This window comes from Nuphar pumila, chromosome 12 (genome assembly GCF_984573655.1).
Source record: "Nuphar pumila chromosome 12, dmNupPumi1.hap1.1, whole genome shotgun sequence".
In the NCBI taxonomy this organism is placed as follows: domain Eukaryota; kingdom Viridiplantae; phylum Streptophyta; class Magnoliopsida; order Nymphaeales; family Nymphaeaceae; genus Nuphar; species Nuphar pumila.
In genome coordinates, this window is record NC_143260.1 from 35,703,911 (window position 1) to 35,728,214 (window position 24,304).

Below are 24,304 nucleotides of genomic sequence, written 5' to 3' on the forward strand. Positions count from 1 at the left end.
CAAGGTTTGGTGATAAAAAAAGAGGCCTGATTAAAAAAATACATGAGATCCAAAAGATTCTATTAGATTGGCATAAGGAGCGAGCCGAGTATGGTTTGTGAAATTTCATGCCAAGCCAGGCCTCGGTTTGACTCGAGTTCCAATAAAGGTTCACACAAATTCAATGTAAAAAAGACAAAGTATAATTTTATCGTGTACGGGTTAGGTCTGATTCATGTAATCTTTATAGGACCGTATCATGTTTTTTACAGGGTCCGTTTGTGTGCCCCGAAAAATTAGGGCTTACGGCCTATGTAATAAATATCGCGAGATTTATAAAAATCTTTCGATAATATCGCAAAAAATTGCTTGAAAGTTTAAAACGGTAATTTCTCATGAGATTTTCAATCCATGACAAATATTACGATATTTGCCAATTTAACAGATATTTATCGTGAGATTTTCATTTTTAAATGTGTTTTATTTATAACTTTTTCATAAAAATTATTTTTTATTACCGAGTTTTTGCCAAAAAAATGCGAGATTTATGAAAAATTTCTAAATTTCCCAAGATTTTTCCGTTTTTAACTTTTGTCACTATGCTTACCGCAGCAACTTGCCACTTGCCAGGACTAGATCTCATCCATCACCCTAATATTCTGCATCAATCTCCGTAAACGAGTCCCAACCCGACTCACGGGTCCAACAAACCCGATGTCTGATGGGTCCGTATAATGGGCCGGGTCGTTTCTGCCGACCCACATACAATTATCTCTCTCCGATTCTCTCTGATATATATATATATCTGTCTCTCTCCTCTCGCCAAACCATCGAACGCTATATGCTGCGTTGTGGCGGGAATCCATATCCATCTCTCTCTCTCTCTCTCTCTCTCTCTATATATATATATATATGTCTCTTCACCTCCCGCCAAACCATCGAACGCTCCACGCTGCGTTGTGGCGGGCATCTCTCTCTCTCTTAAACTCACCGAGCTATAGTACCAGTGGAAACTAGTCTCTCGCTGTCTTAAACTCACCGGAGTTGCAGTAGAAGAGCAAATCAGTCTCTCTCTCTCTCTCTCTCTCTCTCTGTGCGTGTGCGTGTGTGTGGGAAACCTAGTTGGTTGATGGCGCCCACTCGACGTCTTAGCAATGGAGGGACGCCAACCCCAAGCAGGCAACGGCCCATCACCTCTTTCTTCTCTCCCGGGACCAAGCCTTCCCCCCCAACCCCAAACCCTAAGCCCGCCATCCTCATCCCATCCCTCCAACAATCCCCCCCCTCAGACCCCTCCTCTTTCAACACCCCTCCCCACTCCAAACCCTCCCCCTCTTGCCGCCAGGGAGACGAGGTCGTCGGTCGCAGAATTAAGGTTTTCTGGCCGCTCGACGATCAGTGGTACGAAGGCTGCATCGGATCGTTCGATGCGGCGACAGGGAAGCACTCGATTCAGTACGAAGATGGCGAGGAGGAGAGCTTGGACCTCGGGAACGAGAAGTTCGAGTGGGCGGAGGTTTCTCCGTTGCGGAGCTTTCGCCGGTTGAGGAGGATCTCGATCGGCAGTGGCGATAGGAGGGATTCTCCGGTCGAAAGGATCGAAGATGAGATTGGTGAGGAGGTGAAAAAGGATGATGATGATATCGATAACGATTCGGCGGACGAGGACTGGGGGAAGGATGTCAGCGAAGACAACGAAGGGGAGGAGAATGCGGACGGTTCGAACGAGAAAACCCCGGGGTCAAGGAAGCGGAAGCGCGACAGTGGTAGAACACCGGGTAGCGATGGTAGTACGCAGAAAAGGAGGGTCCGGACAATGAGAGTGAAGGATGAAGGTAAAGGTCTGGGGATCAAGATTGGTGAATTTGGGGTTTCGCCCTATGACAAAGAGAAGAGAAATGGGGAGAATGGTCAACCGTTTAATGCTGGATTGGGTAATGTTGCATATGAGTTCTTCTTCTTCCTCCTCTTTCTTTCTCTCTCAAATTTCATGTTTGGCTTTAGAAATAAATGAATAGTTTTTGTACTTTTGAAACTTTGGTTTCCAGAGAAAAAGAAACCATGATCTTCTCATTACGTTGCTAAGCTAGTGTGAAGTTCACTAGTACAGTCTCATATTTAAGATGAACCTAATGGAAGTAGCCTGACCATCTCTTTGATGCCTTTGAATGATTAAAATACCAAATACTTTTTTCTTTAAATACTATACATTTGATTCCATCCGTAAATCCATTTTTCTTCCCTATGAGTTCCCGTATTTATAAGAATTTGAATTGTAACCATTTCTACTGTTTCTATCCTGTTAATATGTGTATACCGACAAAGATGATGCGATCTCATTGATATGGAGACATTTCATGTCTAAGACGTTTAGGTTTGTGCTTTAGCTAATTACGTTGTTTCTCTGGGCGCCTGAGGTTTGTATTGTATCCTGGACATGTGATTGACTGTGGAAGGAGTGCAATATTAATAGATCCTTCTGTTTTTGTTTCCCTAAATGGAAATGAGCTAGGTATTTACATTCCAGTTTATGGGACTAAACCATGCTCCAATTTGTTTCAGGGGGGTCTATAGCATTTGGAATGAGTACCACTCTCACAGGAGATGCTGCAGAGCGGTTTGGTAGGCGTGAGCTGGAGAAATTCGAGTTCCTCGGAAGGTAGTTACCAGTATCTTTCTATTTTACGTTTGTTTTTTAATTTAGTCATGCTGTGCCTCCTGAAAATTAGAGTTATGGGGACCTTCATTAATGTAATTAGCTTGAAATGCTGTTAATTCTCTGTACGTTTTGTGGAACAACCAATATGCTGAATGAGTATGTGAGAACGCCTCAATTTTCCTTGTGACGCAATGTCATGTACAATTCACGATAAGTGTGTGATGGCTGACAAGGCTAAAATTTGAACATGAAATCTTGTTATGCATGTTTGAGGTACTTGCTTTTCAATGGGAATTCCAAGAAATGCATATGGAGTGGAAGCTTGGTTCACAAAAGTAGGAGGTATGCGACTACAAAGGTTAGAAGAGAAAGCTATCGAGCACGGTCCCTCAGGTTCTGGGTTCCAGGTGCCTATGATATGTGGGCTATCCGGACAAGAGACCTCATTATGCTACTGAATTATGGTTTCTGGTGTAGGTTGCAATCTATGTCACATGGGTGCGGAAAAAAATAAAATTATATATATATATATATATATATAGATATAGATATAGATATAGAAGGGGGTCCGGGTGTTCCCCCTGCGCAGGTCCCCCCCCCCCCCCCAAGTTTTTTTTTTAAAATTCCGCAGCCCATTTCATAGGGCAATTTAAAAAAGAAAATAAAATCCAAAAATGGACCAAAATGACCATGGGTGCGTTGACCGCACCCAGGGTCAGGTTGACCGCACTGGGTGCTGCACCCGCATCACGTCGACGCGGGTGCGGCACCTGTCTGGCCGAATCCCTGTGACATAGGTTGCAATTCAAATTAAGGGACATGATTGTTAAGATATATATATCTATCGGAATACCCATCAAGGGTATTCCGGTCATTTAAGTTGTAATAGGCGTCAGCCCATTAGGGGATGACTATGTACTTTATTTTATTTTATTTTTTTTGTACCTTGTTACTTTTTGATAAAGGTACTGGGGAAGCTCCAACTAGCTGTTGGAGCTGCTCCCAACTGTCACAAATGTGACCTTTGGGAGCAGCCCAACAGCTAGTTGGGCTGCTCTCATGTGGCTCCTTGTATTATAAATAGGCTTCTAAGGCTCATGTATTTTCCATGCTTCAAGAGAACATTTTATGCAAAACGAGAATATTTTTGACCTTTGTGTGGGTGGTGTGGCTTGATCAATCAAGTGTTTTTCTTGATTGATTGTGTTCTTGCAAGTCTATAAGTGACATCTCTTTATATTTGTTCCATTTCATTATATAGTATCAGAGCTTTGGTGATCTTGAGGTATTATAAATTCAGATAATATCAAGAGGAGGATCATGAGCTTGGTAGAGCATTGGTTTGTAGATCATTGCATCGAGAAGCGCACTATCGAAGAGCTCCTCAACAAATCTTGTATTATCTTCCTTTATTTCCCTCTCTCCTCTCCTTGTTGTAAAACATGAAGAATGAAAGAGAAGTAATCGTCTCCATTCCCGTGCGACTCAATGATATGAACTATGTGACGCGAGCATCCAGGGTGAAGTACAAAATATGGGAAAATGATCTATGGGGCTTGGTTGATGGTACCGAAAGAGGGCCTAAACTCATTCTTACCAAAATTGAGAATGGAAAGGAAGTAACTCTTCAAGGAGAAGAGATGTTTAAGTCCGTCTTCGATTATGAAAAGAAATGAAAATAGTGGAGGATGGGTCATTCCAAAATAATTGGATGACTCATCAATAGCATGGACATCCACAAGTGCTCTAGCTTAGCGAAATTTGATTTCGTTAGTGATGCATGGAAATATCTTAAAGATATGTAGTCTTAAGGATATTGTTCAGGTATGCAATGTGCAAAACAAAGTGAGAACTATGACCTAAGGAGAGATGAACATTATGGAATATTACAATGCACTCTCTCTTCTTTGGGATGAATTGGCTCTTCTAGAGCCAAAATGACATTGCCCTCAAGATATAGAACTCCGTGAAAAACAAATTAGAATGGAGCATTTCTACCAATTTGTTAATGAGCTTATACCCGAATTTAAAGAGACCAAGTCGGCCTTCATTCATAGAGGAGGTGAGCCTACCATAGTTGAAACTCTTGAAGAGTTAACTATGAAAGAAAATAGGTTGAAAAAACCATCCGCCTCAAAGGATGAAGAATCCGTGCTTGCTATATCAAAGCTCAGAAACCATACTAGGAGTTATAAACCTTCTCACTTTGTAAAAAATAAGAATGGAAGAGATTCCAATGACTATGGAAGAAGTTAAAGTGATAAAAGAAGCGATCATGAATACAAGAAGGGTGGCAAAATCATATGTTACCATTGATATGAACCGGAACAAATCAAGCCATTTTGCCCCAAAAGAAGGAAAGAAGATCAAAGAGTTGATAAAAGGGTTGCTTCATTGGGACCATCCTTTAAAAAAACTGGTGTAGACGACTCCAAATGCATCGGCTAATTATTTTTGACGCAATTAATGAAGGCACTACAACTAATGTTAAAAAATCAAGCTTCTTCCCTCTGAGGGGCGTCTTTATATATGACTCCAAATGAGTCTATATTATCTAAATGTCATACTAACCCAAATAACTTTTATGTTTCAATCGTCGATGAAACTTCCTTAAAAATTAAAAGTTTTGGGTTTTTTCAAAAATAACAAACCTTCTTTATACCAAATATTAGAGAAATACCAAAATTGAATTTAAATGTTTTATCTGTTTCTCAAATTACAGATCATAGATGAAAAGTTTTGTTTTCATCTAATGATTGTTTAATACAGGATCTCCAGTCCGGGAAGCCGATTGTGTGAGGTCATAGAAGAGATCTCTATATTATAGATAATCTTGAGTTATCAAAACATACATTTTGGAATTTTGTGAAAAAAAAGATAATAGAAAATTGACACAAAAGACTAGGACACCTAGTGTGTCTAAATTACACTTTGTTTTCATTTCTTACAAGTTATAAAAAAAAAGATTTTGTTTGTGAAGATTGCATCCTTGGTAAAACAAAGTCTTTACCCTTTGGGCCAAGACGTTTTATATCTAAAAATACATTTGAGCTAGTACATTCGGATGTATGGAGACCAGCTTCGGTTTTTCCAAAGGAGGCGTATCTTATCATGTTGTGTTTGCGGATGATTATAGTACACTCTTAGATATTTTTTCTTAATTTTTTAGAAGTATTTGATTGCTTTAAAAAATTTCATTGTTATTACAAAGACTCAATTTAAAACCAATATTCAGATTTTTAGAACCGATTCCGGGGAAGAATTTATATCAAAAGAGTTTAAAAATTATCTTGACCTATATGAGATTATCCATCAAATATCTTGTCCTTATACTCTTCGACAAAATAGACTAACCAAAAGGAAGCATAGATATATTGTTGAGACCACTAGAACACTTCTTATATCAAAAAATGTTTCAAAAGTGTTTTGGGCCGAAGCCGCCCTTACGACAGTTTATTTGATAAATAGATTGTTTGCAAAAAACATTGAAAACATCTCTCTTATTGAAAAATTATTTAAAACATCTCCCGATTATAAAAAGTTGAGTCTTTGGTTGTAAATGCTTTGTCCTTACCAATAAAAACTACAAACTTCCACAAAAGCAATTCTTTGTGTTTTTTTAGGCTATGCCGAAAATCAAAAGGGATATAGATGTTATGACACTAAAGGGATCAAATTATATATTTCAAGAAATGTTACTTTTCTTGAAAACAAAAATGAGTTTGACAAAGAGAAAATCCAAGAGAATTGTGATTATTCATTTATTTTTGACCTTATCAATGAACATGAAAGATATGAAAACATTCTTACGAGCACACTCATGATGCACATGAAAATGTGAATGAGTCTTGGTGATTTAGACCTATCTCATAATGGAATATAAACCTATACTTGACGTACTGAAGACCATCCACCATGTGCTTTAGAAAGATATTTCCAAAATCAAGATTTAGATTCTTTTAGTATTAGAAAATCCATGAGAATTTTAAAAGCTCTTAATAGATTTGTATCCTATGATTATTTTGAATCTAGGTATAGATCGTGTCTAATGACTATACACTCGTATATAGAACCAACATCCTACCACGATGCTAAAAATCATCAAGAATGGATTAAAGAGATGAATGGTGAATTAAAAACTTTAGAAAAGGCAAAAACTTGGAAAATTCAACTATTACCTAAAAGAAGAAAAACTATAAAATGTAGATGAGTCTACAAGATAAAAACTAAATGGGATGAGACATTAGAAAGATATAAAGCTAGGCCAATAGCAAAGGGATACAATCAAGAATATGGGATAGACTATGACGAGTCATTTGCTTTAGTCACTCGAATGACAACTGATAGAACCCTTATTTCTATAGCACCAATTAAAAAATGACAAATCTTTCAAATGGATATAAAAAATATTTTTTTAATGGTAATCTCAATGAGGAAATTTACATGGATCCTTTACTAGGTTTAAGTTTAGCACATGGAAAAATCCTTTTGTTACAAAAAGCTTTGTATGGTTTAAAACAAGCCTCAAAAGCTTGGTATGATAGGTTCAGTAGTATGATGACACAACTTCATTTTAAATCTTGTTATACTGATACTGTATTGTTTGTTAAGTTTTCTAATGCAGTAATTATAATATTACTTCTTTACGTGGATGATATGATTATCACATGAGGTGACAAACAAGAAGTTAATCATATCAAAGATGTGCTAAAAGACAACTTTGATATGACAGATCTTGGTTTTTTACGATACTTTCTTGAAACAAGAGTGACTTACTCACTTCGTGGTTATTTTTTGTCGCAGACTAAGTATGCAACAAAGATCATAGAACGGTCAAGACTCTCAGATGAAAAACGAGTTGATAATATCTCTCAAGGATCCAACTCCATATAGACAAATGATTGAAGTTTTGTGAATCTTTCTATTACTCGTCCTGATATTTTTCATGCTATTCATTCTATCAGTCAATTTCAACATGCTCTCACTACAATACATATGAGTGTTGTAATGATAATTATTATATATATTAAAAATTCTATTAATTATGGATTATTGCTTTCATCATCTTCTTCGTTAGAAGTTATTGCATATTCTGATTCTGACTTGGGGATGGTGTGATCATTGCAAAATTTTTCCTTTTTTCTTTTCCTCTTTTTTTTTCTTTCCTTTCTAGCCTTTTTTTCATTTTTGAAGGGGATAGAAAGAAGGAAAGAAGAGAGAAGAGAAATAAAGAAAGAAGAGAGGAACTCTTTTGCAAGGTCTCACTTGACCTTTATTTGAAAAGATTTTGAAATTACTCGCCTCCGTTTTTTTTTAAAATTTGCGATAAAAATGGAGAGACATGATTCACTCGTCAGTACGAGGTTCAACCGTTCCTGTCGCCTTTAATAGGGGTAATCGAACCAAGGATCGAATAAATGCCTTTTGCTTTGCCTAAATATTGTCTAAATAATTATTTTAGAATCCTAAAATGCACAAAGAATCATGCTTGTGCAATGAAAATGCAAAGACGTATGCTTTTGATGAAGTATTTCAGAAATTTTGGGATTTTCCAAGTGATTTTGAAATTAAGACTAATTAGAGAAAACCGATTTTGAGACTCAGAGCCAATTTCAAAACTTGATTTTGAATTTCAAAGTGAATTGAATTTGAGAATCAAACTCAGAATTTAGATAGAACTTGGAGGTTTTTGGAGTTTGAAATGGAAACGGAGAATAAAACTTGAATTCAAACTTTGAAATTTGAAATCAGAAGGGAATTTCAAAGTTGAATTTAACTTTGAAATTGGAATATTGAATTGATTTTGAAATTGAATTTTTGAATTTGGAAACGAATTTGGAATTTCAAAGTTGAATTGAACTTTGAAATTGGAATATTGAATTGAATTTGAAATTGAATTTTGAACTTGGAAATGAATTTGGAAATTGAAGTTTGAATTTTGAAAGAAGATAGAATTGAGAATAAAAAGATGAATTTTAAATTGAAAGATGATTTTAGAAATATATTTGAAAATTTATCTCAGAAATTACTTGGAATTTGAAAAAGATAATTTAAAAAACGATTTGGAAAGAAATGCAATTCTATCCTAAATGATGAATGCTTTGAAAGGATTTAAAAAATGGAATTGAAAAACATATTTTATTTTTTAGGAGAATTGAAATAAGATTAGAATTATAATACATTCATGACTATGGTTACAAATATATTATAATAAATCTATATTTAAACTCTAATAAAGAATAAAATAAATTTTTGGTGCCTTTATAGGATTTGAAATGAAATTAACCTTTAATATATCCTGACTATGGCCATGAATATATTTTAAGTTAATTTACAAGTCAAATTTTGATAAAGGAAGAAAATTTCATAGAAAATATGATGATTTTCAAAAGGAGACCCAAGTGAAGGTTAAATGTTATTCCATAAAAGATAAAAATCCTAAGTATTGTTCATATTTTGACTATGGCCATAAATGAGAATCATTTACTTAGGATTAATTACCTTTTATTAGAAAGGTACACGTGCCATTCATGTTTCACTATTCGTGAATTTTTGAAATAAAAAGCAAAAATGAGATGAAACAGGCAATTCCATGAAAAATGCATGCTCATACATTCTATTCTAATACAGGAAAGATAAAAATTCTCATTAATATCTAATTATTACAACTTTGAATTGAAATTTAGATGATAAAAATCCTAATTTTAAGGAGGAAATTAACATTCTCTATTTTTTTTTGCAAAACAGAGTTAACACAAGACAAGATTGCAGGATATGGAGGATAATGACAAATATTAAACAAAGTCTAAATGTCATGCTTATACTAAATGGAAAATGCATATATGAATGTGTTTATCCAAATGAAAATACATCTTGTCTAAATGGAAATGAAGATGCATTTATCTAGATGCACATGAGAATATATTTACTTAAATGCACATGGAGACCGGAATTTAATGTTCTAAGGGGTATTAATGCAACAGGGCAAGTGCAAATGTACAGGTGACAGGTGTTATGCTGTGTGCTTGTTGTGTGGAAGATGCTGCTGCATGTAGATGAAGGCAGCCATGCTGATGGTGCTGCTGATGCATACTGTGCAACCAGCCTTAGGGATATTAAGTGCAGCAGGCAAAGGGGAGGAAGTTGCTGTAGGTAAGTGCACAGGTGGGTAGTGTGTGGGTAGTGTTTGGAGCTGTGAAGTGGGTGTAGCTGCTGTAGTGTGTGCAGGGTTGCAGCAGGTACAGTGGAATTGTTATGTAGCAGGTGTGAAGGAGGTGAAAAAGGTGACAATAGGTAGCAAGGCATAGTGAGGAAGAGTAGCTGGTGGAAGTGGAAGGCCGTGCTTGCTGTGTAACGAATACACAGGTGCACAGGAAATGCCAATGCTAAATCCAATGTATACCTGATGTGGGTGCTAAGTGTAAATAGGTGGAGCTGGTTGGAAGTGTAACAGTGCTGCAATGGAGTGGGTGCATCAGGTATTATGACAATGCAGATGCAGCAAGTAAATGATATAATGTGCTTGAAATGGCAGGTAAGCGGTGAGGGTGAGTGTGTTATAAAAGTGCAGATGGTGGTGCTGTGCAAACAATGAAGTGAGAAGACATGTGCTCGCAGATGGATGCTGTGCACAAGAAAATGCAGGTGCAGCTGGAGGCTACTGGTCACAGGTGGCTGGAGTCTATGGGTATTAACGGGAAGGTACAGCAGGAGGGATCGAGTCTATGGGTGTTAACAGGAAGGTGACAGCATGTATACTGCAGTAAATGCAGTGGTGCTGAAAGTGTATAGAAGATGTGGCTGTAATGTGATGGAAGTGTGCAAGCAACAAGTGAATGTAAGTGTGATGTACAATACAACAACAACAACTACGCCTTCATCCCAAAACAATTGGGGTCGGCGATACGAACCAAAAAAGAAAATCATTCTGGGTCTTCCACATGAATCCTTCTCCTCCAATCATTTCTATCCAATGCCATGTCCTCGGTGAGGTTCAAAGCATTCATATCCTTTCCTATCACCTCCATCCATGTCTTCCTAGGCCCACACCGATCTCTTTTAACTAATATATTTTCTCATTTCTCCATCCTTCTAACTGAAGTATCAATAGGCCTTCGCCGAATATGTCCAAGCCACCGTAAACGATTCTCTCTCATCTTATTTTCAATGGGTGCAACGCCTACCTTCTTACGTATCTCCTCGTTTCGAATCTTATCTTTTATTGTATTTCCACACATCCATCTCAGCATACGCATCTCAGCTACACTCATTTTTTGAATATGATGTCTCTTGGCAACCCAACATTTCGTACCATATAGTAAAGCGGGTTTAATAGTCGTCCTATAAAACTTTCCCTTCAACCGCAATGGCATTCTACGATCGCACAATACTCCAGTTGCACTTTTCCATTTCATTCACCCAACCTTTATCCTATGATTTACATCTCCATCAATTTCTCCATACTTTTGAATGATAGATCCCTAATATTTGAAACAATCATCCACCGATATTTCTTGCTCACCAAGCTTCACTACACTCCCATCACTACTTCGTTGCTTACTAAACCGACATTCCATGTATTCTGTCTTATTCTTACTCAACTTAAAACCTCTTACTTTCAATGTCTGTCTCCATAATTCTAACTTAGCATTAACCCCAACTCTAGACTCATCAATCAAAACAATATCATCAGCAAACAACATACACCACGACACATTTTCTTGAATTGATCTCGTAAGCTCATCCATCACTATAGCAAATAGGAAAGGGCTTAAAGCAGATCCTTGATGTAACCCAACCGTTATAGGAAAATTGGTTGTCACCCCTCCACAAGTGCAGACATTGGTTACTACTCCTTCGTACGTATCTTTAATTATAAGTGTGATGTACAATATTCTTCAAAAAGCATGTTATGACGCGTAAATGAATGATCACTGATCATATCATCAGTATATTCTCTTCCTCTGATGAAAATCTTTGCTTCCTTTTACCTGTTTCAATACAGGTGGCTGTTGGTTTGAAAGATTTTCCATCACGTTTTGCAATTCATTTCTTTCTCAGAGAGGATCCCAACTCCATTCGACAACGGAAGATCTAAAAAGGCTTCATTAATTTCCACAATCACATTTCTTTTGTCACGGGAGCTTGAGACAAGATTTGTGGCTGGATCCAATATTGATTGATCAGAGACGGCTGTCACTGGAGAATCAATCTTAAGATTCAAAACGATTAGATATGATAGTGATATATCAATGTCAAGAATATCAAAATTTAGAACATCATCTATATCAATATTTCCCCTTTGTTTCATTCTCAGTAGCAGGAAGAGAGGCTTTCAGCTGGACACCTCCATGAGCATGCCAGAATCATCAAAATCTAATCTACCTCTCCATGTACCAAGCTTTGACTTCTTTGCACCAAATTTTGAAAAGTAAGATTGCTGGAGGTTTTGGTACATGCTATAGTATGAAGAATATGATATATCTTTGTTTTGTACCGGATGAACACAAGATTATTTGATAAAATCGCTTCCAATGATCGATCAAACTATCGAATCGGGGATGATGATGACGACACAGATGTTGCAGATGATGCTATATGCCATTAGTGGAATGTAGAGGTGGTATGCAAGTGTACAGAGAACTAAAGCCGGGGTGCAGAAGACTAGTCACTGCAGAATGCAAGTGGTGAGATAAAGATGCTATTGATGATGAATGATAACAAGATATAATCAAAGTATGGGGAATATAATGCAAAACACACCCAGGACATCCAGACATAAGGCATGACATGCTGAATAAAACTAAGTACGATTCACTAAAAAAATACAAATGCAACTCTAACCGAGATATGAAGGTACATTAAATGACGTTCAACATATGCTCAGTAATGTTGAGGTGAATGGGAGAACAGGAAGCATTGGAATTAATGGGATGTGGCACAAGGCAAAAATGTAAGTGAATTAACATACAGATGGGATGCAGTATATCAAATAAAAGGAAAACGAAGAAAAAAAATGTGATATAACAATGAAGATGGATCGCTGAATCAACGAAATGCAAACGATGTTGCTGCGACGTAAAATTTACTGAATGAAGATGGGATCGGATGGTGCTACAGGGGACGTTGATGCATAAATTCTCTGCAGCTTCCTTGTAGCGGCAAGGTTTACCAGTAAATTTCTCTCACCATGAATCTGCATTGGTTCATAGTGGCATCGATGCGATCTAATGTAATATACCATAAGATGTGATGCTGCTAAATCGAACTAAAAGATTGAATAAAACAAAAAATAGTACCAGATTTTATAACGGAGAGTATGAACAAAAGTGAACGAGATGCAATCAGATGTTATCAAAACAAGACACCAAATATAAATAGATGATTAGAGTAAAACAAGAAATCAAAGTAAAAGAAGAAAAAGGAAATGGGATCTGCTTTATGATGATTAGAGTAAAAAAAATAAAATAAAATACAAAACACAAAGAAAAGAAAAAAAAGAAAAAAAGGAAAAAAGGAAAAAAGAAAAAGAAAAACGACAATGCTCGATCAAGATGGAAAATACAGGGGAAATGTATTGGAATGGGGAATCGTAATGGAGCAAAATGCTTAAAGCAACTGAAATGCAGTAAACAAACGCCATTTGATGCTGTCAAAATTAAAAATCAAATGCTAAGAGATAATCACAAGGGAAAACAAAAACTCGTTATATATAAAAAAAATGTAGGAATGCTAGTATTTCGTTGCTGTAGCAGCAGGTAGATCGACACTGCTATATGCAGGTCGATCGACACTGCTATATGCAGGTCGATCGACACTGCTATATGCAGGTCAATCTTACCATTTGCGCCTTTGGATAAAAGAAAGAAAACGAAGAATGAAATAAAAAAAACAAAGAAACGATCAAATAAAGAAAAGTTTCACAGAAAATCAGAAGGGGGAAGAAGATGATTACTTACCTGTAATTGCAGGTGCGTTCGACCTTCAGCTGCTTGAAAGGGAAAGCACCAGGGAAAGAAGAGAGCGGAAATTGAAGAAATAAGAGGGGAAGAAGAGGATGATCGTGAAGATCGAGAGGGGGAAATGCTGGGGTGAAAACGGATCAAGCGTGAAAGGGGAGGGGTGGAGACGGATGATCAAGGATGCTCCCTGTGGTCTATCTTTATAACGAGAGACCATTAGACATTTTACAAATTGGGTCCCCTTTATTTCTGATTTTTTTCACAATAGTGGTTCATTTTAAAAGTTTTCTCAAAAGAGGCTTTTAACCACGGAAGTGTTTTCAAAAGGGGGGGTTTCTAGGCTATTTTTTTCGTATTTTCTTTTCTTTTTTCTATTTTTTTGTTATTTTCTGTGTTTTCCATATTTTTTTGTGTTTTTGAAATAAAACTTTATAAAACTATGGAGGAAATAAGGGTTTTTGAAATATTTTGTAAAAACTTGAAATTTTTATAAAAGAGGGGTTTTATGAGAATACAAGGTTAATCTTCGGGAATTTCTTCAGAAAACGGGTCTGGATCCTGAGTTTTGAGAAGATATTCGAGTTTTGGACCTCAAATCAAGGAATACAGAGCAGTGGATCCAAATGGATATCGGATGAACTGCCTGAGCCATTCAGAAAACTATTTTTGTATTTTTATAATTTTGATTTGAAAATTGGATAACAAGACTCAGAATTGGATTTTGATATCAGATCTGAAATTGGGTCAGATATGGAAAATGGATTTGGATTCCAGTGAATCCGAGAAATAAATGATATTTTGATAAAAAGCTGACTCAATTATTCAGAAAATGGGGGCCAAGGGCAAAAATAGAATTTTTTATAATTTTTGAAAAATTTGGGGTGTTCACATATGCGAATGATAGACGCTCAACCACTGGTTCCTGTGTTTTTTTAGATGATTCTTTAATTTCATGGCGATGCAAGAAGCACCAGAAGGTGTCACTCTCTTCTACTGAGTAGAGTATCGTGCCATAGCAACAACTACGTTTGAGTTATTATGGTTGAGACAATTATTAGAAGCTTTGAGAGTTTACATTGCAGAACCCTCAAGATTATGTTGTGACAACAAGAGCGCTGAATACGTTGCAAGCAATCATACATTCATTGAGAGGATAAAACACATTGAAATTGATTGTCACTGCGTTTGTGAAGAATTCCTGAGAAAGACTATCACGTTGCCTTCTGTTCCATTTGAGTATCAACTAGCAGATTTCTTCACCAAAGTACTCCCGTCACCTAGATTTCACTTCTTACATGGCAAATTCTCAGTTGTTACACCATGAGTTTGAGGAGAGGTGTGTGTGTGTATATATATATATATATATATATATATATATATATATATATATATATATATATAAACTGGAATACCTATTATGGGTATTCCTCTCATTTCAGTTGTAATAGGCATCAGCCCATTAAGGGCTAACTATGTACTTTGTTTTATTTTATTTTTTTGTACCTTTTTACTTTTTGATAAAGGTAATGGGCAGCTCCAACTAGCTGTTGGAATGTGATCGTTGGGAACAGCCCAACAGCTAGTTGGGCTGCTCCCATGTGGCTCCTTGTATTATAAATAGGCCTCTAAGGTCCATGTATTTTCTATGCTTCAAGAGAGCATTTCTATGCAATACAAAAATATTTTTGACCCTTGTGTGGGTGGTGTGGCTTGATCAATCAAGTGGTTTTCTTGATTGATTGTGTTCTTGCAAGTCCATAAGTGACGTCTCTTTATATTTGTTCCATTTCATTACAGTGATAACTATGTTAGATAAGTCATTTATCTAGGAAAAATGAAAATATGCAGAGTTTTCCTAAGGTTAAAACTGTAGAGCTTTTGAAATATGAAGTGGGACAACTCTAGGAACGTTTGAGGTGCTTGTAATTTTATTGTCATCTCAATGGCTTACTCTAACAATATTTGATGCTTGATATGTGCTTTGCCTTATTGTGCGATATATATTTCTAGAGTGCAGCTGCTGAATAAGTTTTTGGCATTTGTAATGGAAGTTGGAACTAAGGCTACAAATGGAAAATCACTTCAGCCCTGTGTCTCGATTATAGTGTTTTTCGATTATAATGTTTTTTATGTGTTCCAATGAACTACTGTTGTTTGTGATTGTAGGGGGCGCAGGGATGCCAATGGGAGAAAACCTGGAGATGAATACTATGATCCAAGAACTCTTAAACTACCTAATGATTTTTTGAAGAGTTTGTCCGGTGGTCAGGTACCTGTGATTGTATCCAAATTTTCTATTTCAATTTTATAGTATTGTACTTTTGTGTTATAACTATCCTTGTGTTTGTAGAGGCAATGGTGGGAGTTCAAGTCAAAACACATGGACAAGGTTTTGTTCTTCAAGGTATAGTATACCTTATGTACTGTTTGGTTATACATTTATGGAGCAGTGTTAATTAATTATGACTGATTTATCTTTCTGTGACAGATGGGAAAGTTCTATGAGTTGTTTGAAATGGATGCTCATATAGGAGCTAAAGAACTGGATCTGCAGTATATGAAGGTAAGTTAAGAGTGCACAGACAAATATTATGCTACTGCTTTGTTTTCAGATTTAGTTTCAATTATCTTTAATGTTCAATGGCAACAGATAGAGAACCCTTATAAAGGACACTGACACCATATAGAAACAAAGCCAGCAAAGATTGCTGTGTCTTTTATCTTTTAAGCTGTAAAGAAGACACTTGTGCTCATCAAATATCGACACAAGAGGAAGTCATCCTGTGTTGTGTTCAAGTACCTTGGAATATGATTGAAGCCTAGAAGAATATGTGAACTTATTCTCAATGTTCTTTATGGCCGCATACCAGGATTGTTCTAAAATATTATGGCAGAAACAGAAGCTGATATCACTTGATTTTGATAAATTTGAGTTCTTGTTTATCCTCTACATGTTCGTTGTTGGTTCAGTTACGGTAAGTTGTATGATTTGCAAAAGACTGGATTTGTAGATATATAATGACTCGGGGCCACACCTAACATGCCCTTGGTCAAATGCAAACAAGAAAAAGAATAAAAATAAAAATAAGAAACCCAAAAATGTCCCTAGTAGACTTGTCTATTTACATATGATAAAAAAAAGTAAATTGCCCCTAGTGGGCATTACAAAAGATGTTCATAAAAAAAGTATATATATATATATATGAGATTATCCATATATTCTAACACCCTCCCTCAAACTGATGGTGAGATCACCGATAGTTTGCTTAGGAGAAAGTAGAAACGGGGGGATGACAAAGCTTTGTTTAAGAAATTTGCAAGCTGATAATCTAAAGTGACATATGATACTTGAATGGTGCCATACAAAAATTCATCCCGAACATAATGAGACACTCTTGTTGTCACAACACAACTTTGAAGAAATAGAGATGATGACTTTAATATCTTTTAGCCTATGTCACATGGGTGCGTGTACGGGTGCGGCGCAATTTTAAAAATTTTGGACACGGGGACTAGGCTATATAATAATAATAATAATAATATATCCTGTGTGCATATATGTGGATATTGTCCTCTAAAGTTTGACACCAGCATGAGTGTTTTTATAAACTTTGCAAGTTGTACTTTTGCCCTTGCATAAAGGGGGGGGGGGGCAGCGCCCCCCGAAAATTTTTTCTGGGGCTTATGTTTGAGACTCATGCTATATATATATATATTTTAAAAATATATATATAAAAATATTTTTTTTTGTTTTTTACTCTAAAAATGGACAATTTTTGGAGTCAGTCAATGTTGACAGAGTCCAAAAAAGGATGGACTCAGCCTCGGTGCGTTGACCGAGTCCGACTCGGCGTTGACCAAGTCCGGGCTATGTCCGAAGCTGCACCCGTGTCGGGGCGTGTCGACTCGGGTGCGACGCCTCCCTAGCCGAGTCCGTGTGACATAGCTTTTAGCAGACTTCTTAACCAGACAAGTTCAGTTATAGCTGTAGCCATCGTCCTATACTCGGTTTCGTAAAAGATAAATGCACATTTTGTTGTTTCTTTCATCTCTAAGAAATTAGTGATTCTCCAAGAAAAACATAACTTTTAGTAGAAACATGATCATTGGGTTACCACTCCAATCAGAGTCAGTATAAGCAATTAAATTGGGAGAGGATAAAAATAGTTTTTTTTTATTGTTTCCTTCGTATATTTAATAATTTGCATAACAACCATGTGAATAGCAGTAGGGGCATTTTGAAATTGACTTACATTGTGAACGACATGAGCAATATCTGACCTAATAAATAGACAAATTTGTTAGTGACCCAATAATTGACGATAAGGAGTGAGACTTATAAAGGAGTTTCATTATCAACTCTTATCTTAGCATTGATTACTTTTGGAGTCTCCATTTTATTTTCGTTGGTCAAGCCAGACTTAGCAATAATATCTGATGCAAGTTTTATTTGAGAAAAAACATGTTCTCTAGGAGAATATGCAACTTTAATCCTTAAAAAATACCTTAAAAATTCATGGTTAGACATATCAAAATTATTTTTAAGAACAATTTTAATAGAATCAATGCCCCTTTTATCATTTTTTAGTGATGATCATATCATCAACATATAATAACAAAATAATTATGTAATCACCTGCATTCTTAACAAAAAGCGAGTATCAATATAACAAGTAAATTCACTATCAAGAACAACTTTACTAAAGCGGTCATACAAAGCTTTTGGAGCTTGTTTAAGACCATAAAGAGCTTTATTAAGCTTAAGGATTTTTCTTTTTTCCATCTCAAGACTCTGGAGGATCCATATAGACTTCTTCACAAAGATATGTAATGAAATACAAGTGTCAAAGAAAACAATGTCACAAAGTGACTACAAGAAGACACAATCACATAAGCACAATGCCTCTAATGGACTAGATACAATATGCCATAAAGGGCAAACACCAAACATACACAAAAAAGATCAGAAAACTTAAAAAGCAATAATGGAATCTATTATTGAAATGCTTGGGAAAGCATTACTTGAGGATGTGGTCAAGCACCCATATTTATACACAACAAGGGACCCAAGGGGGCTCCCATAGAGTCGTTGGGAGGCCCCCAACGACTCTAATGAGGTCCCCATTACATGGTTTAAATAAAAATTTAAAATTAAAAAATAAAAACTAAGAAAAATAAAAAGAAACAAAAAAAGTAACCCTAATGTACATGCAAGTTTTAAAAAGAAATAAAAAATACTAAGTTGCCCCTAATATGTCCTGGTTTGTTACAAGGGTGGCAAACAATTTTTCTTTTTCCACCATTGTTATTTTTTCAAAAGTGAGGAGGTTTATATGTCCTCATGTTATTTTTTGGTTTAGATACTGCATGGACTTTAGCAAAGTCCTTTTTAAGAGCCAAACGAGTTTTTTCTTGGCATAAGTCGGCAAGATTTTCACTAAGCGGAGTAGAAGCCCTATGAAGAAGGGATCCTGTTAGTTGTTTAAATTCAGGATGAAGCCCATAAAAATAAATTGAAAAATCTTTCACCATTTGCTCTTGCTTCATGGCAATAACACTCCCTTCACATTGAGGTTTAAGGAGAGCAAGCTTATCCCATAGAGGAGATAAAGTACTATAATAGTCTCTAATACTCATATCGTCTTGCTTGGTTCTTATTTTTTCTTGTAAAAAAAATGCTTAGCAAAGTCCTTTTGAGTATACATACCTTTCATGAAGAACTATGCTTCATTTGCCTTCTTGAATTTGGCTAGATTAACACAAATTTTGAGCTCCACGTTATTCATGAACCATGCTCAATTTCCCAATCTTCAATTTTGAATTGCTATTCTTCAATAGCTTTGATTTTTTTTTATCACCTAAAGTTTTTTCTTCATTCCCTTCTTGGTGAGCTTTAATTGTGGTTCTGGAATGGTACCACATACATATTCCAAAGTTTCTTGCCTTTGAGGTTGTTTTTCGTAGCGGCTGCCCACATTCTATAGTTGGTCCCATTCAATTTGAATGAGAGGTCAATCATTGCATTTTTGTCGGTTGTGAAAGAGTTAAAGAACATGAGTGTGAAGCTTAATCACACTCAAATACAAAAAAAAGAAGTCCCAAGAGTGTTCAAACACCTAGGGGCTCTGATACCATGTAATGAAATACGAGTGTTAAAGAAAACAATGTCACAAAATGACTACAAGAAGGCACAATCACGTAAGCACAAGCCTCTAATGGGAAAGATACAATATGCCACAAAGGGCAAACACCAAACATACACAAGAAAGAAGAGAGAACTTAAAAATAATAATGGAATCTATTTTGAAATGCTTGGGAAAATATTACTTAAGGATGGAGCCAAGCACCCATATTTATACACAACAAGGGACCCAAGGGGGCTCCCATAGAGTCGTTTGGTAGCATTGTGACATTGGGGGGTATCCCAATGACTCTAATTAAGACCCAATTACATGATTTAAATAAAAAAACAAAAACTAAGAAAAATAAAAAGAAACAAAAAAGTAACCCTAATATACATGCATGTTTTTATATAAAAAGACTAAATTTCCCCTAGTGGGCATTACAAAGGACAAAAAAATGATATATATATATATATATATATATATATATATATATATTAACATGATCCCCATTTAAAAAAATATTTTTGACATCTAATTGGTAGATAGGTCATTGTTTAATAGATGCTAAGGCTATTAAAGTTCTTTTGTTAGTCATCCTAGCAATTGAAACAAAAGTTTTCTCATAATGAGTTTCATATTCTTGTGCATATCCCTTAGCAACTAACACAACTTTATATCTTTCTAATGGCCCATCACTTTTAGTTTTGACTTTATAAACCCATCTACACCCAATAACCTTTTCTTCCAAAGGAAGATTTACAATTTTCCAAGTATTAGCTTTGTTGAGTGCTTCTAATTTTAGTGTCATAGCATCTATCCAAGGTGAATGTTGCTTAGCTTCTTTAAAGTTGGAAGGCTCGTGATAGGAATGAATCATCATTAGACAAGTTCTATAATTTAGTGAAAAAGAGTCATATGACACAAACTTTTGTTGAAGTCTACTACTCCTTGAAGATAATCTAGGTTGGGATTCCTCTAAATGGTTCTCTAAGGAAAGATTTTGTGAATACATGTCAAAAGTATTTTGATATTCATTTCCCTCACGCCCAAACGCCCAATATACATTATGTTTCATTAGAAAGTGATGAGAATTGTTATCACAAACACTTTCATTATCACAAATTGTATCATTAGATTTTTTAGAGTCATTTCTAGGTAACAAGTCAAATAAGAAAATCTTGGGTTTTTGATGTTCAAATCCATTTTGTTCTTGAAGAAAAGTCACATTTCTTGAAACATAAAGTTTATTATTTTGAACATCGTAACACATTTAAGAGCTTTTGGTGAGAGTTTATCTTGTCTTTGAAAAAAAATAAAACATTTGCAACCAAATTTTCTTGATCTTTTGAAATCCGTAGATATTTTGAATAAATTTTCAAAGGGAGAAATATTTTTTAAAGATGAGGATGATATCCTATTTATAAGATATATTGTGGAAAGCGCGGCTTCGCCCCAAAAATTTTTTGCAACATTTTTAGAAATGCGAAGAGTTCTTGTTATGTTGAAAAAGAAGATAATGAATTTTTTTCAAGGATGCAATCAGTACATGTAAATTCTTTTTCATTACAAAATTTCTCAAAAAGAAGAAAAAGATACATCTTAGAGAGACTAGGATGACCAAGCCTTTTGTACCAAGTGGTAATATCCTTAGTTTGAACATGATTGCAAAAAGACTTAAATGGTTAAAAAATTCATATAATATAGGTCTTTTCTTCTATGGCCTTGTCCAATCGGCTTTCCGGACCTTAGATCCTGCACATAGCAATTTGAAGATGAAAAAGAGATACTACAAGCAAAATCAGGTATTTAAGAAATCAAAAAAAGATTTAAGTTAGATTTTTGAATAATTCTATTTTTTAAAATAAAGGATTTTTTGTCATTGCTCAAAATTATTTCAAGAGTTCCTATCCCTTTAATATTCAAGGATGTACCATCGATCGTAAAAACAAAAGATTTAAAAGAGCTAGTTCTTGGTTTGGATAAAAGAGATACATTTGGTGTCATATGAAAGGCATATGAAAGGAAACAAAAATCCAAGGAGACATAACCGAAGTTGATGAAGCCGCGACACCGAAAGTAGAAGGTGTGAAAGAGTTGTTTCTCACGAATTGTTGAAATGGTTCTGTAAGTTGAGCAATGGAGTCCTTGATGTCTCTATCCCTTTTTGATCTTTATTTGAATTGCTTGAGTTATCTCCAAGAGAAGCCACTTTTCTCTTAAGCATAGGACAATCGGGTCTAACATGTCCCGGTTCATTACAATGATTACACACGATTTTTCTTCTACCACTATTGTTGTTATAGTTATTTTTCCAAAAATAAGGAGCTTTATATGTTTTCATATTATTGCCCGGTTTAGATACCACATGCATTTCATCAAAATCCTTTTTTAGAGCCAAGCGAGTTTCTTCTTGGCATAGATCGGCAAAAATTTCACTAAGAGGAGTTAAGCCTTATGAAGTAGGGATCCTTTTAGTTGTTCAAATTCGGGCCTAAGCCCATGAATGAATTGAAAAAATCTTTCTCTCCATTTGCTGTTGCCTTATGGCAATAACCCTTCCTTCCCATTGAAGTTCAAGGAGAGTAAGTTCATCCCGTAGAAGAGATAAAATACTATAATAATCTCTAATACTCATATTTTCTTACTTGGTTGCTCTTACTTTTTCTTGTAAAAAGAAATACCTAACAAGGTCGTTTTTGAGTATACATATTTTTCATGAAGAACTGCTCTTCATTTGCCTTCTTGAATTTAACTAGATTAACATAAATTTTGAGTTTCACATTATTCATGAACCATGCCAATATTTTGACATGCTCAGTTTCTCAATCTTTACCTTTTCTTTATCATTCAAGGCTTCATTTCTTTCCTTCTTGGTGAGCTTTAATTGTGGTTCCGGAATGATGCCACATAAATATCTCCAAAGTTTCTTGCTTTTGAGGTTGTTTTTTATAGCGGCCGCCTACATTCTATTCTCAATCTTCAACTTTGGATTGGTATTCTTTAATGACTTTGGCTTTTTCTTTATCATTTAAGGCTATTTCTTCATTCATTTCCTTCTTGGTGAACTTTAATTGTTGTTCCGGAACGATGCCACATACATATCTCCAAAGTTTCTTGCTTTTTAGGTTGTTTTTCATAGTGGCCGCCCACATTCTATAGTTGGTCTCATTCAATTTGAATAAGCGATCAATCTTTGCATCTTTGTCGGCCATTGCGAAAGAGTTAATGAAGAACAAGAGTGTGAAACCTAAATACACTTAAGTACAAAAGAAAGAAGTCCCAAGAGTGTTCAAACACCTAGGGGCTCTCTGATACCATGTAATGAAATACAAGTGCCAAAAACAATGTCACAAAGTGACTACAAGACGACACAAATGCATAAGCAAGATGTCACTAATGGACCAAGTACAATGTGCCCCAAAGGGCAAACATCAAACACACACAAAGTGAGAAAAGAGAACTAAAAAATATAACTAACAATGCATTAAGAAATGCTTGAAAAAGCACTAAGAATTAACGGGGTATTCACCCCTATTTATACGACACATGGGGCCTGAAGGGGGGCTCCCATAGAGTCATTGGGAGCTCCCCAACGACTCTAAGGTGAATACCCAATATGCCCTTGGTCAAAATGCAAAAAAAAATAAAAAAAATAAAAAACCCAAAAATGTCCCTAATGGACATGTCTATTTACATATGATAAAAAGACTAAATTTCCCTAGTGTGTTTTACAAAAGACATTCATAATATATATATAGATGATTCATAATATATATATAGTTATACACTGCCAGTCCCAAGCCCGGATAAAGGAGGAGGGTTGCGGTAGGCCTGTGACAACCAACATAAAAACTTAGTCATACCCTATGAAAATGAACCAATATGAGAATTTCGTTGGGGCATTCCCTACTGAGCGACGCGATGTACTCTCTAGGCCCGGAGGCAGTGATAAATGGGCAAGGGTTGCTAGGTCGTCGCCCAGAAGCGACGCGTCACACCGACGCCCGGGTGTGGTGTCAAATAGGCAAGGGTTCCCTCACTTTGTTGGACGGGTGGGGGTAAAGAAGTTAGTCCAAGACCATAAAATTAGGTTAGCCACTTGGAACATAGGGTCTTTAATTGGTAAGTTGGTAGAGTTAGTAGATGTTATGTGTAGGAGAAAGATTGATATTTTATGTCTACAAGAGACCAAATGGGTAGGTGAGAAAGCAAAAGTGATAGAACCTTGGGGATATAAGATTTGGTATACAGGAATAAATAGGAATAGGAATGGAGTAGGGATTGTTATGAGTCGTCAGTTTATAGATCATGTAGTTGAGGTCCGTAGGAAGGGTGATAGAATTTTACTTATTAAATTAGTATTAGGTACGGATATTATTAATATTATTAGTGTTTATGCACCTCAAGTAGGTTTAGATGATTCCATTAAGCATCAATTTTGGGAAGATTTAGATGGAGTAGTACAAGGGATATCTTATGGAGAAAAGCTTTTCATCGGCGGTGACCTTAATGGACATGTAGGCATTAGTAGAGATGGATTTGAGAGTATCCATGGAGGCTATGGTATAGGAGAAAGAAAT

The 24,304-nt window shown here is 35.8% G+C and overlaps 1 protein-coding gene across 1 annotated transcript in view; it reads left to right on the forward strand.

Annotated features, from left to right (window-relative positions):
- The first annotated feature begins 1,108 nt into the window (after positions 1-1,108).
- The window catches only part of MSH6 (MUTS homolog 6), a 47,237-nt gene continuing 24,041 nt past the window's right edge, over positions 1,109-24,304 (forward strand). Inside the window, exons 1-5 of the mRNA XM_089982081.1 lie at positions 1,109-1,913; positions 2,542-2,638; positions 15,766-15,868; positions 15,950-16,003; positions 16,088-16,162. Of these exons, the coding sequence (XP_089838207.1) occupies positions 1,109-1,913; positions 2,542-2,638; positions 15,766-15,868; positions 15,950-16,003; positions 16,088-16,162 (1,134 nt within the window). The remainder of the gene's footprint in view (positions 1,914-2,541; positions 2,639-15,765; positions 15,869-15,949; positions 16,004-16,087; positions 16,163-24,304) is intronic.